Raw genomic sequence first — 18,689 nt, forward strand, 5'->3', positions numbered from 1 at the left:
TGAATGCGACGTTCCAAAATCGCAGACGGAAGACTGACTCATTAAAGTGCGCACTGCTCCCGCCCCACCACAGTGGTCTAGTGGCTAAGGTACTCGGCTGCTGACCCGCAGGTCGCGGGATCAAATCCCGGCTGTGGCGGCTGCATTTCCGATGGAGGCGGAAATGTTGTAGGCCCGTGTACTCAGATTTGGTGGCACGTTAAAGAAGCCCAGGTGGTCAAAATTTCCGGAGCCCTCCACTACGGCGTCTCTCATAAACAAATAGTGGTTTTGGGACGTTATACCCCACAAATCAATCAATCAATGCGCACTGCTCCCAAAGTTCTTTCAAACTACAGCACTCGCTTCTTGTTAGAGGCCTGAAAAGAGCCGGTCAGAAGAAATATCCTCATTGTGAATAATTCATTGAGAGCATACAGGGATGCTAAAGATGAGCTATAATGAGTAATGGTATCCACAGACGCCTAAGCAGAGCAAGATGACTCTTCATAATATTGACAAACGCACAATGAAATGAAGACATTAGTTGCACTGTGTTGCACCAACTGAAAAATGACAATTTAGGGATTAAGAAGAGGAATAGAGTGGCTCATGAACACAGCTAATAAATGAGTACAACATTGGAAGAGCGTATACAAGAGCTCATGAAACTCAGGTTGACGCTTGTGCAGAGCAATCTTGAATTCCTTAATCATGCCTTCAACGAATGATTGAAATCCCGCGCGATTGATGCGTCAAGTAGGCCAAAGGAGAACAATGTAGATTATGGCGACAACCGTGGTCACCGTTATATTTTTTTAAACGCTGAGCAGAAACGCATACATAGCATCTGAAATGGCGCCCCAGTCTACGTGACGTATTTGAAAGTTTTATTTATTTTATCGGTTGACTACCCGGGCTGTCTCGCAAACCTGGGCATTAGGACTATTACCGAATTTACTAACCAATTTCCCAAGACGCCTTTTACTGACGGATCTGTTCGCAACATCGGTGATTCCTATCTTGCATAAGTAATTGCCCTAAACCCTACGTATAAAAGCGCTCAGCCACGTGGTTGTTCTTTATGCAAACCTCGGCTTCAGTTGTTGATGACCACGCAAAATAGCCACCTACAGTATTATACATTCTGCAGAAAATGCCAAAAAGTTCTTTCTAACTTGTTTTTGAACGCGAGTAAATTGTTGTTGATTGACGATAATTTGATTTAAAACAATACTTTAAAAGTTTCCACCTTATTTGCAACCCTTTTCCTGAAGAAACGCTAAAATATCATAAAATCAGAAAAATTTTTTAAAAAACTTCGCTGAGAAAAGAACAACTAAATCAGCTACACGAAACTTTTCACGATCCGAGACAGCTTCATTATTTTCAGTGTAGTTCACATCGAGACGTTATGCAGGAGCGCCCGTCTCACTGGTTGTGCACTTGTGCGTGAGCACACGCGAAAGCACTCAGAGATGGCGCTACGGGCGCGTGTGCAGGCGTACAGGCGCGTGTGCTCCCTTTCTCCCACCCACCCTCATCTCCCTCTCACCTCCAGCGAGCGCCTTCTCTGGAAGCCACGCCTACGAATCAGCGCTCTGGGCGGCTTGACTCGGTTCCTTTTCCTTCCCCCACGCAACCGCGCTAGTGGGGAACAAAGGATGCGCGGCGCTGTATTGCCGCTGCGGCCCACGGCTCAGTAGCAGGCGGTCTGCGCTCCCGCTCGGTGGCTTCTGCTGCACACTGCTCGCGTTGGAGGAAAGATTTTGTTGAGCCAAGTGACAATCACCTGTTTTTGACCTCTGCAATTACGAAACGTCCCTGCGTCCACTCAACTCGTCCAGCCAGCGTCTACAGAGTAGTGATTTCGCATCGCAGGTGTTAAACCATCAGTGTCCGTAGCTCACCGTAATCTCTTCGGACAAACACCAGATGGTGATGTGTACAATATCCTCGATGAGATGTCCCACGAGACAAAGGTTTCCACCACGTCAAATGCATCCTCGACGTGCCATTTGAACTTTACTTTCTCGAGGCCATCGATTTGTGAAAGTTTCAATTAGCGCACGCTCGTGAACACTTTAAGCCACATGGTTACTGCGACCGATGTCTAGTTATTGAACTTGGGAATGCGTGTATCGGCGTGTTTTTTACAAGTTGGATATAAGTGCTTCCCTGCTGCATCAACTCGGACGTGGTAAGAACACGGCGCTTGAGAAAGTTATTTTGTAGTTACTGGCACCTCACTCATACAACATTTTAGTCGCTGCCAAAAATGTTCTGGGTTCACTCAAGGTTAATATGGATTCAGTTTAGTGAAACATGAGAAGCTCATAGCTTTATTTTTTTTCATGAAGCACTTTCCTTTTTGTTGGGTTAAAAGACTCGTAAATTTCTAAAAAAAATCTAACATTTCGAAAACATTTTTTGGGCTGGTAGATATGAGCTTGCTTTAAAAATGCGCCATTTATTAGCAAGAGCTCCGGAATTATCAATTATTTACCTTAGATATCGCTTTTCATTTTCTAACGAAGCATCAACAATGTTTCGTGTATGCTTTTAATTTTTATTAGACAGGCTCAATAAATTTCGCCGACCATCTTGTGCTCACTTTTAGGGGCGCGAGAAAGGTAGAAGAACATTTAGACGTCTCGGATATTTAGATGACCTTTCGAGCTAACACGGTTGACTTGGAAATTAAAAAAAATAACCTTTATAATCTCATGTGTAGCATTTGGAACCGTGGAATTTAACAGAAAAGTGTTTTTGCTGAAGCGGATGTTCAAAATACTAAAATTCGAATACATGTGTTTTTATCCACATATTGATGAGTGATTGCATACAGAGTGAAAGAGCAGTGTAATACAAGTAGCTTGAAAGTTTTCTCATAAATATACTTAACAATAGACTCCCGCTTACTTGGAAACAGAATTGATAATACCTGCACTGCCTGTGGACTCAATGAAGAAAAGCAGTCGCCCTCAGCGTTCAAGTGCAGAGTAATCTTCTGGTGGAATCTTCTTCCGAGAACATGGCCTGGGAACTGTGGTGCACCGTGTATAGAGCAAGCTGGACTTTCGCTCGAGGGACCCTTTTGGTGCTCTGTATATCAATGGCTACAGCGCCACTACTTTGGCAGTGTGACACAGTAGCGGCCTTACCAGAAGTCATACGGATAGGTAAGTTTACACATAAAACAACTCCTCCCTGATTCTATTGTCGCTTCACTTCTAAGGCACATCTCAGTGATTAAGCCTCGTGAAGCCATTCTTGTCGTTTACTTTAAAGAAAAAAAAACATTGTGAATATTGACTTCAAGCGATTACTTCGCTCATGTGCGCTAAGCTGTTCTCCGTGGGAAACTGCTCAGGTAAGAAATGTACGCTGCAATATCCTAGGACCCTGATCGTAGACTCTGCATGCATTTCTACTTCACTATACCTTTCCCTCCATTTTCCCTCTACCAAGTGCACGGAAGCCTCCCAGGCTCAGCCCTGGTTGATCTCCCCGTCCTTCTCCTTATTCTTTCTCTCTAGCTGAGCACCAAGCTGGCCATCTGCTTGGAATTGTATATTTCTTGAACTTATATTTTCAACTTTCGTCGTCTCTTAGGGCTCATGCGGACATCCTGTATTATGAAAACGAGTCTCGGGCGTGAAGAATTTTTTCGTCTGTCACAGCCTCAGTCAATGCTCGAGAGTAAAACATGTGAATTAGCGTTTTCGAATTTTCCGACGTTCTGATCTACATGCTTGTGTAGGAATGCAAGCTTCCGATCACATTACTATTGTGCTGCACATAAAGAGAATTTGAGTTCTCCTTTCATTACTATGTGCATCAGTAATTGATCTCTAACACGTGTTTAATTTCATTGAGTTCAGTGGCTGAAAAATAGACGAAGACAATTTACATCCCGGGTGAATGTCCCTGTTCATTCCAGGAAGTTCTTTTCAGTTGAATATTTTCCCACGTACTTGCTGCTTGGAGGGCACTTTTGCACGAGTGTTGTGATTAAAAAAGTTTTTTGCTGGTATTGACAAGTACAAGTTAAATTATAGGTATCGGTAAAGAAACCAAAGTGCAACGGAAAATGACCGAAGCGAAATCTGTCTTTTTTGTTCATGCGATAAGGTGAAAAGTTGGAAAAACGCATCAGGAACATACAAAGGTGGGCCAACTTAACCATATGATTACTTTATAGAGCAGAATATCATCAGCATCTGAAGTTTCATATCTAATTTTAACTGAAGCAATAGCAGACGAAAGCAGCGTACTAAAACGAGTTGATCATGAAAGAAATGCCGAGAGGTACATGATAAGTGCCAGTTTGAATGCATCGCGACAAATGAAGTCACATTGCGATGGATTAACTGTACTTCAGAGGCTATAAAATCAAATGCTATAAAAAGTGCAAACTCTGCTGCATTCCAGAGGTAAATACGCTAACGCAGTGGTAGTGTCAAGGCAAAAAAAAGCACATGAGAATAATATCAAATAAATATTAACATAAGCGAATCGCTTTATATTGCTACTTTACTGAAAAAAAAATTTAGTCGTACAAAAAGTTTGAATACTGCCGCTCGCATTTGCAACTTGGCTATATTACACAAAAAGCACACTAATTACTTCTTTTTACCTCGCTTTTATTTGGCTTACTGAGCCTCCTTGGAGAGCCGAGGGTATGCACACGTCGTTAGGCTACGTCGAGGTTCCGTAGACTCTTGTGTATAATGAGCGTATATATTTATGAACGGCAACGAGACCTATAAAACAGAATCTTTTAAGCTACTCTAGGTGTGGCACTGTGACGGTAAGTTTATCACTTACAGAACCATCTTGTTCGTGATCATCTTCGTTTTCTAGTAACTTTTCCGTGGTTAACGTTAAGTCTCAGTCCACTCAATGGAATATATCGAATTATATGGTGAAAAGTGGCAAAGTGAGGTACTGGCCTAGTCAATTTCGAGTGATTGAAATATTGCGCTTAAATCAACACGTGTATTCAACCTACCCTCTTTTTTGTCAGTAACTGTAGCACCGTATTTTAATGAGTCAAAATGAGCAGGCCAAACTCGCGTGTTCAATTCATACTTACTGGCCTTTGAACAACAAAATAAATTAACAAAACTGCTGTACGATTGATGACAAGTGATCAAGACGCATAGTCACCCGCGAGCCTCATCGTTCGAAGCGAGCGATATCTGCGTTAATACACGCATTCCATCTTCTTTTTGGAAGCGCTGCTATGCAAGATGCACACAGAAAAAAACGCCAGATTTTGACTAGGCTGACTTCGGCAGCTATTAACATAAGTACTTTTCTTTGTTTTTCTACATCAGCGGTAGGCACTGGTATCTGTCTGCATTTTTATGTGTAAAAGTTTGTCATCGCTCACAGTGTTCCCGTGGGAAAAGTTACGTGGCTGGTGTCGGTGTCTTCGCGACCCTTCGAAAAAGGGCGAAATTCTGTTTGTCTTAATTATTGGATCCGTTCGTTAAGCTATATACTCTGACGTCAGTACAAGAGCTTACGCATTTACTTCGTGACATTATACTACTAGCTGCATACCACCAAGAGTTTGCCTAATTTGGTGCTTGCTTGGAAAGCGGAAATGTTTTTGAATTCGGGCATGTTGGAGGGGCAAAACGCTACAAAAATCATCAAAATTTCATTGGGAGTTTCTTATTTAGTTAACCAATAACGCATAATGAAGAAATATTATAACTTTTTTGGAGGACTAAGGCATACAAGAGAGAGCATTATATAGAGCTTCATTGGTGGAAAACGGCACGAAAAAGTGCAGACTGCTGTGGAGGACAGGACTCACTCTATTTGCGCTACTTCGAGGCTGTTCCTTTCCAAGGATACTTTCAAAAGACGCGTGTGAAATTTAAAAGATCTTCAGGTCGAGCCATTCAGAAACACCTTTCAGAATCGAGTTTAATGAGTCATTTTTTTATACTGAAAAAATAACAAGCTAGGGAAAATTTGAAAGTCATCACCTCAAAATGACTGACAGAGAATTTTGAAAGTTATAAAATGCCCGTGCAGTTCTGCATCCGAAACGGCAAAAAGAGGCAAATAGACTGCATCATAACATATCTAGGTTCATATTATTGAATAACCTAATGGAGTGCAAGCGTCCAACAAAAGAAAGCATTAGCACAAAGAAGGACTGGAAGTGCTTGATTTGCTAGAATTTTCGGAGCAAGATACCACCGGTTTCTGGCCGAATTCATTGCGTAGATGGCAAATAGTGGGCCCATAAAAACTGCTTGCGCGCCCTTGGAGTCAATTTAAGCTGCTCATTTGGCAATATACTGCAAAATCTGAAGGGATGACGTTTTTGTTTTCACATTTTCTCATTCTCACCCCCACTGCGTCTCGTTTTGCCCTGCAGGTTAGAGAAAAATGATAATATGATGCATTTTTTATGCAATAGCGTTAAAGAACTCATTTCGCAGAAATTCTGGCATCGGCGTTGGTGTTGGCGACACTGTTTGTGAGCGAAAAATTATTTTCTCATGCGTGGCCGGAAAATTGACAACGATGCAAATAAAAAAAATGATTAAAAAATCCTGGAGCAGAGTTGGGTCTTAACCAGGATTGTTGGGGTCCAAGTGGGAATCAAACCCAGATCCTTTGCGTGGCATGCGAACGTTCTACTTCGCGGCCACGCCTCTGCTTGCGAAAACAATGAAAAGGACTTGCTCTGCTTGGAAATGCAGTGAAAGTAGCTTTCACGCTTCATAAATACATGCGTCCTGTATACATGCTTCAGAATGCAACACGAAGTATTGCGGTAGCAATGCGTGGCACAAATGCGCACTGCCTAAGGGTGCCATAATATGCGACGGTGATAATGGCTCCGTGGTTGAAAGCTGGTACCTCACTACGAAGGCGCACACGTTACTGCGCCTATTATCTTAATGCCACGTAGAGGGCGCATGAAAAAACCGAAAGGTTTTTTCATGCGCCCTCTACGTGGCATTAGTGGCAGTGCCCTCTACGTGGCATTACGTGGCAGTGTGTATTTCAAGTGTTTGAAATACACACTAGGAACAGGCAGTCGGTATTGCGTTCCACTCCTAAAAGGGAAGCTTTAGGGTTCCCAGTTTTTTTTTAATTTACAGTGAAAGCTGAAATGAGATCACAACTCTGGTCACGCGCGGCGCCGTAGTTTACCTCTGCCTCCACTGGTGTCCGTGACCACTATCACACGAAATAAAAAAAAATCGCAGCATATCCATGGAGTCATCGATGATTGGGGCGAAGCGTTCGGCAGCCCGTCCGTGCTTCCCTCCGTCCGTTCGTTATTGCTTCTGTCCATCCGCGCGACCATGCGTGTGTCCATACTTACGTCCGTCCACCCATCTGTCTGTTTGTCTGTTCGTGCGTCCACCCTTCCGAACGTCCCCAGCTGTCGAAATAAAAATAAAGTTAAATAAATTAAATGAAACCCCAGCTGGTCGAAATTTCCGGAGCCCTCCACTAAGGCGTCTCTCACAGGCCGCAGTACTTAACACGTGGTGATTTTGGTACGTTAAACACCACATATCAACCAATCTTTTCAATACGCTCGGACGCTGGACGTGCTGAAACGCGCATGCGTCAAAGCAAAGCAGCGCGGCGCGCACCTGCGAGTATATGGCCGGACCGGCGCCTGGCGTGGCAACACCGGCGTGACGCGACGAAATGAACGCCGGCGAGCAGGCGCATCGCGCCACGTCGAAATGTAATGGTGCCTTGACTGTGGCATGTAATTATGTTCAAACATGACATGCATCTTATGATTATTATGTTTGCACCCGTCGCATAACTTTGTCATCTATTGGCGTTATGTGATACCAAATTTGGCACATCTCAAGCTAGCAAAACAGCCGCGAGTGCATCATATGTGGCATGCAGTCATGTTGGGTCATCACACACATGTCGTGATTATCATGTTCGGATGTGTCATTTACCTATGTCGTCCGTTCGCGTCGCGTAATACCGAGTTTGGTACATGCGAAGCTAGCGAAACGGCCGCGAGCGCATCATCAGCGCAGTATGTAGTCATGTTGTTACGCGACACGCATCTCATGTTTATCATGTTTGCACCAGTATCATACCTTCATCATCCATTCACGTCCCGTAATACCATATTTGGTACAAGTGAGGCTGGCGAAACGGCCACCAGCACATCATGAACGTGGCATCTAGTCATGTTGTTACATGACACGAATTTAATGATTATCATGTTTGCATCAGTCACATACCTTGGTCATACATTCACGTACCGTAATACCAAATTTGGTATGTGTGATGCTACCGAAACGGCCGTGAGCACACCGTGAGCATGGCGTGTAGTCATGTTGTTACAGGACACACATGTCATGATTTTCATGTTAGGTTTTCCCGATTGCGATCGCCATGCAATCATGTCATACCATACCAGTTTTGCAACAAGCCATGTGAACGAAACCACCGCAAGAGCTGCAAGACCATGTAAATTATGACATTTATGACATACATGTCATCATTTTTTTGTTATGACTAACTGATTATATTCTTCATAAAGTCATTTATGCCATCCCAAGTTTCGTATCCATACCATTATCGAAACGGCCAGGAGAGATAAAAGTCGTAGGCGGCTAGATTGATAGATATGCTCAAAGTCGCTGAAGTTTGCTAAGAAATGCGTCGCATTTAAAATTGGTGGTTACCTGGGGTGACCGCCAAAGAACACCAGAAGTTCATTCGATGAAGCGTGAATTAGTCTCCGCACATCTTTCACAGCAACCTCTTTGATACCGCGCAAGAAAACATACGAGAAAATTTGGTGAGAACGTCTACGAATATAAACTTGGTGGCGTAAAAAGCAACGAAGGAGAGTTCGTTTGATAATACAAAACAATAGTGAGCAAACTGTCTAACTTTCTACGTGACAGGGTAGAAAGTTAAACAGTTTAGACAGTGTAGAAACAGCAAGCATTTTTTTCCAGTTCGTGACGTCAAAAAGCTTGAATAAGTTGGTTACACCAGATGAAGAGTGCACAAAAAAACGCGCCCGCGTGTGCTTTCGTCTTCAAAGTGGTTGACTTATTCACAAATTTTCTATTCACCGAAAGAAAGAAAATTGCCCCCATACAAGGAACGGGGGCAGGAAAAGAAAGAATTTTATCGAAGTTCTGAAGGAACGGAGATATCATATTTTTTCTCTGCAAAAATAATTGTAGTAACGCAAGCTTAAGGAAACAAAGCACGCATTATATTTCACTAAAATACAAAATCAAACTGCATCCCTTCGATGATCCCAGTAAGGAAATACGTGAGGTGTATGAGTGATATTTCAAAAACCTCAACATACTTCATCCGCACTCTGAAATGAGGAAAGAAGCCAGCAGTTGTGAATAAAAAAAACTAAGAGGCTAGGGTAAAAATATTGCCTCATCTTCCTCGAAAATGCGAATTAAAAATGCTTTTCGCATTTACTCCAACTACCCCTACCGGTAAACGCCACGGCCTTCCCATTCTGCCGCGAAGTATTACGGGCACCAGAGCCAGCAATGAAACCATATTTAAGCCATGGTTTTATCTCTTAGAACTGACAAGCTGAATGCCATTTCGCATTTAGTGTTATTTTTGCCGCTTCCACGGCGCTGTCACGCGCCATAACGCCCTTCTGATGCCGTTTTCTCCCTTTGGAAATGCGTCCCAGGAGATTTGAGCAGGCTTATGCAAACATTAGAAAGAATTATCACTAGTTTGAGACTTCAACATAGATGTAAGTGGAACTTTTCGTTGATGCACGCCTTTGTTTGCTGTTCCTTGCATAGTGCAATGTGGCATGTTCCGTATTCAATAAACACTAAAAAAGAAAGTGTCATATTTTGCGCTTCTTGTATTGCAGGCCTCGTTTTTGTTTATACTAGTGCCTCGAAAGGGCGCGGCAATATCTTACTTGAGTTGTCTGTTTGCTTCCTTCGTTTGTCTTCGTCAATGACTTGTGTTGCATTTATTTACTTCAGTACGTTTTACAAAAATTAATCAAAAACGAAAAAAGTCAAGCGAACGTATTAGGAACGTGCGGTAGAAATTTTCAGGCATCTTAGGGTAACGCGGCTGACATTACTCGCTATAAAATTGCCAAGAAATAATTTAGTATTATTTGAAAGTATTATCAAGGAATAGCAAACGTTAACTGATTTACCTAAGTGTGATGATATCTCATTCAATCTACGATAGTTTATAATCAACATTACCCGGCACATGGCCACGAATAGGGTGTGTTAGGGAGGTTCGTACCTCCTCAGAATTTAATTTTGCTTACGCACACATACACCCACACCTACAAATTCATGCGTGAATACATGTAAAGTACCGATAAACAGCCGTGCCCTGAACCAAGAAAATAATAATAGCAACTCTGCCTGCGCCCGTGAATGATAGCGACAATCAAATCAACTTTCAAGTTGTAAATGGTGGCCTGGGAGCTAAACAGCAAAATAAAGAAAACAGTTTTTGCTTTTTCACGAAGCACCTCGAAAAATTCCCAATGGGATTGAGCTTCATATGCGTAAAATAGTGTTCACGCCAACCGAAAGCATTCTTTGGAAATTGAGCATATGCTCTTGATCCAAGATCTCGAATCTATCTGACACCTCGTACTCAAAAGCGCGTGCGCTGGCAAGCTCTTCCACCACAGCCTGCGAACAGTGTGCTCCATGGAAAACTAAAAGTTTACGACGCGTTTTGCGAGCTGCGAGCATTGCGGCGTAACGTAACTGCGAATATCTGACTTTCTATTCTTGTAAGTCACATTGTGTTTCGAAACAGGAAGAGCTTTATTGCCCTGAACAGAATGTGGAAATAGTTACAACAAAGCAGAGTTTTTCTTTCAATCAACCGTATAGAACCTGACATGGGAGTAGAAGGGTTAACTAAAGTTGGCTTGCGTGAATGTGATTGTCAAAGCCAGTATACAATAACCTTGCTTTATATGACGTCTCAGGTTGTACCCACCATGTCGAAGAAGGCTTAGTTACTCCAAGTAAAACTACGTAAGCAGATAGAGCGGACTTCGCGTGCTTTACCAAAAGCGCAATAAACATGGCAAGTGAATGATCACGGATTTCGTCAGCAAGCGTACCATCAAATGTTAGGCCGTTTCTCAATTAAGGACATCCGCCTTAAGAGAAATTATACAGCTGGCACAATGTAGCTTGATGTTCCTAAGCTGTATTCCCATGTTGCCTTAACAATGACCAGTAACACTGCATAACAGATATTAACAAGGAAGCCACATACACTGCTCATAATATTTTGTTGTCAAACAGCTTAGTCTAAGACAAACTACTTCCTGCGCCAAATTTTTTAGACAACGAATGAACCAGACAAAAGCGGGCGCTCTTTTGCCTGGTATTTAACAAATTTTACGCAAGAAGTATTTCATCATGGAATACCTACTAGGTCGAGCCCACACCTTGTTGATCTAAGGTGAATTAGACGATTGAGACAGGAATGCAGGACTACATGAACTACATGACAATCACTAATACTAACAAACTTACGGCGTTGCTGTGAAATCTCAAATCATTGAGGGTTAATGACATTAGAACAGGCGAATGCCCATCCAGCAGGCTTTTTTCGTGTATTGCGTTTCATTTACTGTTTATCGCACGCCTAGCGTACTAACAAAATCATTTTCTGGCAGCCACTTCTTACACGTGTCATGGCTCATACTTCTCGAACTTCTTCTGCTCATTGACTACCCTCAGAATAACACAGTGAGGCATGGTAGAACATTCGTTCTGTGTTACAGAGCCAGAGACAGCTAGGAGGAAGAAGGAACCATTATGTCTCTGAAGAGAGGTTTCCCATTAGGAGGAGCCGTCCAGCGCGAATCACGAGCGGATGACAGGAAGTAGAAATAGACTGCGCATTGCCACCAGTTGCACAATTGCATTCACCCAGCGCGCCATCATTCCTTTCTCTCCTTGAGAGGCCCTCGGACGAAATGAGACCACCAACTTATGGAACCCGCGGGAAAAAAAATCTTTTCAGGAAAGGAATAAGACATAATACGCTACGTACAGTTACGCATTGTTTTGGCCTCTCAGAAGCCACAGCATTGTTTTCATTTTTTTCTCTGTTTTAGACGCTAGCACGGCGTAAAGAATGTGTGCGGTTCTCTATAGGGCGAACCTATTTTGCGGGAAAAGCGAACACAGCACTTCCTCCAGGCACTCGAAAAAGAAAACGTTTATGGGCTTGCGAACTTATCAGCCATTAATTGGGTGTTCTTTATCCCCAGGCAGTTCTTCTGACGTCGCCATCTAGGCAGAAATTATACTTTGCTGCAATAAAAGCACTCTTTTTTGACGAGTGACAATCCCCACTTGGCAAACTTTACTGTGTAATTTTGTCAATTTTTGTTTTTTACATTAATGTCATCTCGTTCTTCACTATGGGAAGCTCAATTTTTTTATCAACATTTTGTATCACTTCCTGGCTGCACAGCGCTGCGGCCGTTCTCGTCACGCTTGGGATGTTCAATCCACTACGGTTTCAGTCGACACAATTTTCATTTTTCTTTCTTTTTTTATTAGTATTCATAAACGCGATATATGTGCGAGTAATAACAAAATGAAAGATAAAATTTGCTTATTCAGCTCTACTTGATACCTTCAAAAAGACTTGCAAGGACTTTTTTACGGAATTGAAATGTGTACAATATATGAGGCAAATCTTTTGAGGCACTAAATTTACTTTCCTTGAAGCAGAAAGCACGCGAAGTGACATAAAAATAAAGCTACATGGGTGTTCCTAATTGCGAGATTCATCTCTGTTTTGCAGCTGGCCTATCGAGAAAAGCCACGTGAAAGCCAGAAATAAAATACCCATATAGTGTCTTCCTGCCGCATTACGTTAATCACGATTTTTCTTTTAATGTTTAGGTTATGTGAAAAGGAAATAAAATATTGAGATTAAGAGGGCACTAATTGATCAATTTACCCTTTAGAAAGATATTGCAGAGAACAACATGGCAATAAAGAAATACATTCTTACATATGTGCTCAATATTTGCAGTCTTCGAAGTGAGTAGTAAGTACTGCTGATATGACGTAAATACAAAGAAAAGTAAGCTGGCCACTTGTATTCTTCCTACTGTAAATCAAGCTACAACTGTCGTGGCGCTGCAACCTTCAACTATCTAGACTACGGAACTATTTTTTTATGTTTACGATAGCGTGGGCATAAGCAACAGTACGTATACGCTCTATCTTGCACAACAAGCATGAAGTAGGATAGACAGGTTTTCTCGAAGCAGAAAAAGTGGCGAAACAATTATAGTGTCTCGCGAAAAAAAACTGTTGGTTAAAAAAACCGTGAAAGCAGTTAAAATAACATATTCTTCGAATTTTATTTTTCAGTTTTCGAAACTTACTCCAACACGTTAAAGTATGTGTACAGGAGACGCTCTAAGGAGGGAAAATCTCCTACCTCCCGAAGTAAGCTAATGAATGCTTATAATATGGAATGCAAGTATTACGATATTACCTTGAAATGAAACCATTGTGTGTAATAATTTGTAGCCACACTGCTATCGGGGATTTCTCCTTCGCTTTTAACTACCAAGGCACTAATGCTAGTTTTATCATCCTCTGGATTAGTACCCGCAGAGGAAACAAAAGCAGTGTCCCTAAATAGCAAGAAGGTGAAATATTGCGCGTACGTGCGCCCTTCCAGTCAGAACTCATAACGCAAATGTTTCGAGACGTAGAAACAGTAGGGGGCGTCTGAAACAAAACAAAATAGTATTGAAGCATTTTTGAGGACTATAATGTTGATGCAGCCAGGCAGTTTCGAATATAAATCTGCATTTTATTTTTTTCAATAGATAGGCGATGCCTTCACTGCTTTTGATATGCGGAATCAGAAAATGCTCAAACTCGCCTCGAAAATTGAGCACTTTGTGTTCCACCACCATCACTGTCTAGACACTTGCTTAACCCATTTCTTTGAATGTCTGTCATTTTGTCTTATTCAATTGATGTCGAGGTCAACAAGAGAAACAGACGTGACAACATAATTAAAATAGATCAAAAATATTTCAGTTGGCTTTACTTGAACTCGATGATGAAAGTTGCATTTGACGAGGTAGGCGGTAAGCAATGATTGCTTCATAACGCACAAGAGAAAGAGTATCACTACCGTGGAGAGTTCCTCTATCCTCCAGATGAAGCATCGAGGTCCCCGATTTAATTATTGCATTCACGTCAAAGAATCAACGAGAAAAGAACACCAGGGGTCAAGAATATTGGATGGAATACAAAAGGTACTGCCGTACTAAATAAAGCAGCCTATAAAGGAGCAGCCGCGAACATGCGAAGAGATGGGGTGTGAGCTCTCGCCGTGTCTCGATGAGAGTTGGCACGCGAGCCAACTAGTAATAAACACGGAGGATATCTCTCCAGATAGTCCTTCTAAACATATACATACATAAGGGTACGGAAAGGGGCTCCGTCTTGGCGGCAGTGCTATATGACCGGTCTACCAATTTATCTAGCACGCCGCCACCGCTAAGCCCGCCGAGTGGGAGGCTGACTGAGCGTTAATCGATGCCGAAGCAGGCGTACCGCTTCCTTCGGAAACAGAGTTCGACTGTACTTCACGCTTTAGAATAACAGCCTTCGATGACAAATACGCCGGCGTTACAAGCATATAGTCGGCAAAAAATGGGCTGCGCCGGTCTTGCGTAAGGGCGTGACAACCACCAAAGCAGGAGTCGTTACCGAATGTGCATGATGAAGCCCTGAATATCTCTCTTTCCTGCGACGCATAAGCGATTCCCCCTTCGTCATTGTTAAGGTAGTTTTGGTCATTTTGCATTTGTATGAGTAATGTTTTCCCACCCGAATACATGATTCATACGTTTTGATGACTCCGGGTGCAGTGTTGGTAACTACCTGATCATCTCTCTATGGATGCGCTCAAAGAAGAGTGTATAAGTTTCCACTTTTTCTTCTTATCAGACGGGACAATTTGTCGTTCATAGGTTCTGTCCTGATGTTCTCATGATGTTTTTCTTGATTATGATGTATTTGTTAGGATACTTCAACGCAGAAATTTCTCTGTCTGTCTGTCTGTCTGTCTGTCTCTCTGTCTTTCTGTCCGTTCGTCCGTCCGTCCGTCCATCCGTCCCTCAAAACAATGCAGAAACCCGGCTAAATTTTAAGCACTTCTTTAATGCCCTGCCATTTTGATCTGGTAGCTCCGTTCATACTTTTTAACATTGTGAATCAAACAGCAAATATTGCGCACATCTCAGGAAAAACGTCAGTACTCATGTATTTGATGGTTTGTTTCATTATAGAAAATCCATAAATACGTATTTCTAAACGCGTTAGCGTTTCTTGCGTGGCGCTGAGAATGCGAAACTGTGCAAAAAAAAAGTGGGTGTTTCGTACGCTTCGCTAAGACGTAACGCTGCTGCCACCAACCAGAGGCTCTTTGACTAGCATCTTTCGACGACATTTGCAGCGAAGCAGGCACACACCTTACCAATTATGTTACTGTGTCTTTCTCTTGAATACAAACCGCTGTCAAGATGACACAACATGTAGCTTTTTTTATGTTTCGCATAGCATTGGGACTTTTTATTGCTAGCAGACAGATGCAATGAAGGAATGAAAGAAAAGCAAGAAGCAATGCTGAATTGACCCCACTGAAGTGAAAGATATATTGTGATTTCTCATACAAACTTCTTCTTGTGTTGCCACTGTCCTGCACTGACGTGCTTTAAACTGAACGCTATATACATGCTTATGTTTTCTTTTTAATTTCAATGCTTTCCTTTCAAGACGTCTGTCTTGCGAATTCTGCGCAGGGAACCCCGTTGCGATCTAGACAGCATATGAAGCTAGGTTTGTTAAAGCCTATTAATAATATCTGATGTAAACGTCTTAAAGTCGCAATATAATTATGAGAAACGTCGTATAAAACAGCTATGGAAGTGTCAACCACCTGCGGTTCTTTAACGTGAACTTACATTAGTACATGGGTCTCAGTTATTTTCGCCTCTATCGAAAATGCAGCTCAAGATTGATTCCACGACATGGCGAGTAGTAATCGAGCGCAATAACTAGACCTCTGTGACTGGTTGTTTGTGAAAGTGTCTAAGATATTATAATTCTGGTTTTCGGAGTCCAGCAAGTAACTCTCCCGAGGATTAGGATTAACTGGGCAAGTTGGCAATAGCTCATAGGCAATAGAAAGAAAACAGCGCGAAATCAATAAACACCAAGAAAGTTCCGCTCCCTATGTTTTTAGAGCTCTTTTATTTCGTGCTGTTTCGCTTGTATTCGCTATGGCCCTCGAGGAACAAACTGTGTTTCATGACTTTGGATTATCTTTTGTCCAGGAGCTCTGTCTTCTGTATAGAGTTACTTTGAATAATTATACGTTATCTCCACTGATGTCTATCTATATCATTAGTTTTTCAGACCAGATTTGCATACTCATAATCACCGCTCAAGGGTCAGCACGTGGCGAGTTTATATGCTATGTATTATAGTGTAAATTGCACTCTCGTTAGTATTTGTTTATTTGTTTTTTGCTAGAGGCGGCCATACGTTAATACCTCCAGAGATAACACGCTTTTTCAGATGGTGCTGCCAAGGAAGCCGAAATCCTGTAGCCTCGAAGGTTTCTTCTCCTAGCTCGTTATTTATTTATTGCGTATCGAATATAATCACTCGCTAATGCAAGCCAAGTACAAGAGACATGTGCGCTATGAATAAAGTGGTCTTACGCGCCAGAGCGAAGTGACTTTTCCTATGGACTACTTATTTGAAGCTGAAATTCAATAAGCTTAACAGTACTGCAAGTTGCGCAAGCTGAATGTGACAACGTTCAAATTGAGCACTTAAGAAGGAAAGAACAGGAGGGAAAAGTAAAGCAGGGGTGTTAACCAATCTGGCAGGACTGCTTAAGGACTAGACCCTGCACAAAGAAGATTGGAAAGCATTCGTGGTGTATACTCACAGGAATTAGGAGGGGTAAAAGCGCGATGAGCAAAAAGGGAGTGCAACCGTAATACCGTTCTCTGTTACCGTACCGTATTTCCGTAAGTTACTGAAAGATCATTACTGCAACTTAGGCAAAGTTTGAAAACGGCAAGTATAGCCGTGCCACACAATGATCGGCACAAGAGAATATTGATCGGAGGATTCGCATGTGCAAATACGTTTGTACACTGTCTGCGCGTATCACGTTGGGAACACTTGATTTATTTTTATGCCAGTATACTTTTGCAGACATTTCATGGGCAATATTTATGAGTAATATATTTTGTGAATGAAAAGCTTGAGTATTTAGAGGTGTTATGCTTGATTTATTCGACGGAATAGCCGTTAACGTTTCACTGCTTGCATCTTGCTAATGTATGTGACCTTGCGCGTTTGAACGGTGGAAGACGGAAAAGCGAGCTCATTTGTGTAGTGTTTTATAATGCTTTATTAAGCACAATTTCAACAGAAGAAGAAGCTACTGTCTACATTTATGCTGATGGCATCGCATTCTTTACTGCTGAATGTGATATTTATTGCATTCATGCATTTATTGCATTTATTGCATTCACATTCATGCATTTATTGCATGAATGTGATATTTATTGCAAAAAACAGTCCAGTCTTGATAAAAACCAGAAATGAAATAACGTGTTCCTAAAAAATGTAAACACAATTTTTTAAAGATTTTTTTTTCAACGTCAGCTCAAGAGGGACAATGAAACGAATATGGCTTCAGAGTTCATAGCTTACAAAAGCTGGCAGTCAGATAGAACAGCCCTAGTGTGTTTTCTTGAAACATCCTACATATCCCCAGTGGTGCATGTACGGTGAAAAAAGCAAATTTAAGTATTAAATACCAAAAAAACAACATAGAACAAAACGGGCCTTTCATGGCAACACTGAACGGTCTGAACTAAAATAAAAAAAGTTTGTTGTCGTAGTTCTATATGGTATCTATCAAGTGAGAAGTTTTGAGTAGGCATAAAGAAATACAAATTTTGCTACTTTCCATGCCCTTTTATATTTCTATTAGTTTGTAGGGAACACGAGGGACGCCCCTAAAGTTTCGGGCAGGATGTGTGAGAGGACAGTGAAGCACGTCAAAGTGGTGCTGGTCTGACAAATATTATAGTCGAGCGAAAACCCATTCAGGAGCATAAATTGCTGTCAGAGACCGCCATGGTGACCACAGTATATAATCACGAACCCCGTAAAAGTAAGAAAAATGCGACTTCTTGTATTTACTCGGTCAATGACCCATATTTATTGAGATGGCAGGCACGCAAAAGCCTAAAAATAATTGGTGGCTCACCTGAAGGACACGGGTTGATTCGCGGGCACGGCAGTCGCATTCAGTCAAAGGCGGAATGCTAAGGCCCACGTACAGTGTGGTGTCAGTGCACATTAAAGAAGACCAGACGGTAGAAATTTCCGGAGCCTTCCACTCTGCATGATGTCACATATATTGACAGCGTGTTTTTGAGAGATAAATCAGATGAATTCTTCGCACGTATACAACAATTACAACAAATTGTGCTTTCGCTACAGAGCTTAATGTTTCCAGGTGAATAGGGCGCCCCCAATGTATTTCCTGATGTATCCATGTAGTTCTGTAAGCCAGCCCCCCCCCCCCCTTCCTTTTTTTGCGTTTTC

The 18,689-nt window shown here is 42.0% G+C and overlaps 1 protein-coding gene across 1 annotated transcript in view; it reads left to right on the plus strand.

Annotated features, from left to right (window-relative positions):
• The first annotated feature begins 2,044 nt into the window (after nucleotides 1-2,044).
• LOC119173709 (glutamate receptor ionotropic, kainate 2) overlaps nucleotides 2,045-18,689 on the plus strand; it is a 114,754-nt gene continuing 98,109 nt past the window's right edge. Inside the window, exons 1-2 of the mRNA XM_075895951.1 lie at nucleotides 2,045-2,179; nucleotides 2,912-3,161. Coding sequence (XP_075752066.1) covers nucleotides 3,014-3,161 — 148 coding nt within the window. The 5' untranslated portion in view covers nucleotides 2,045-2,179; nucleotides 2,912-3,013. The remainder of the gene's footprint in view (nucleotides 2,180-2,911; nucleotides 3,162-18,689) is intronic.

Source organism: Rhipicephalus microplus, chromosome 5 (genome assembly GCF_043290135.1).
Source record: "Rhipicephalus microplus isolate Deutch F79 chromosome 5, USDA_Rmic, whole genome shotgun sequence".
Lineage (NCBI taxonomy): Eukaryota > Metazoa > Arthropoda > Arachnida > Ixodida > Ixodidae > Rhipicephalus > Rhipicephalus microplus.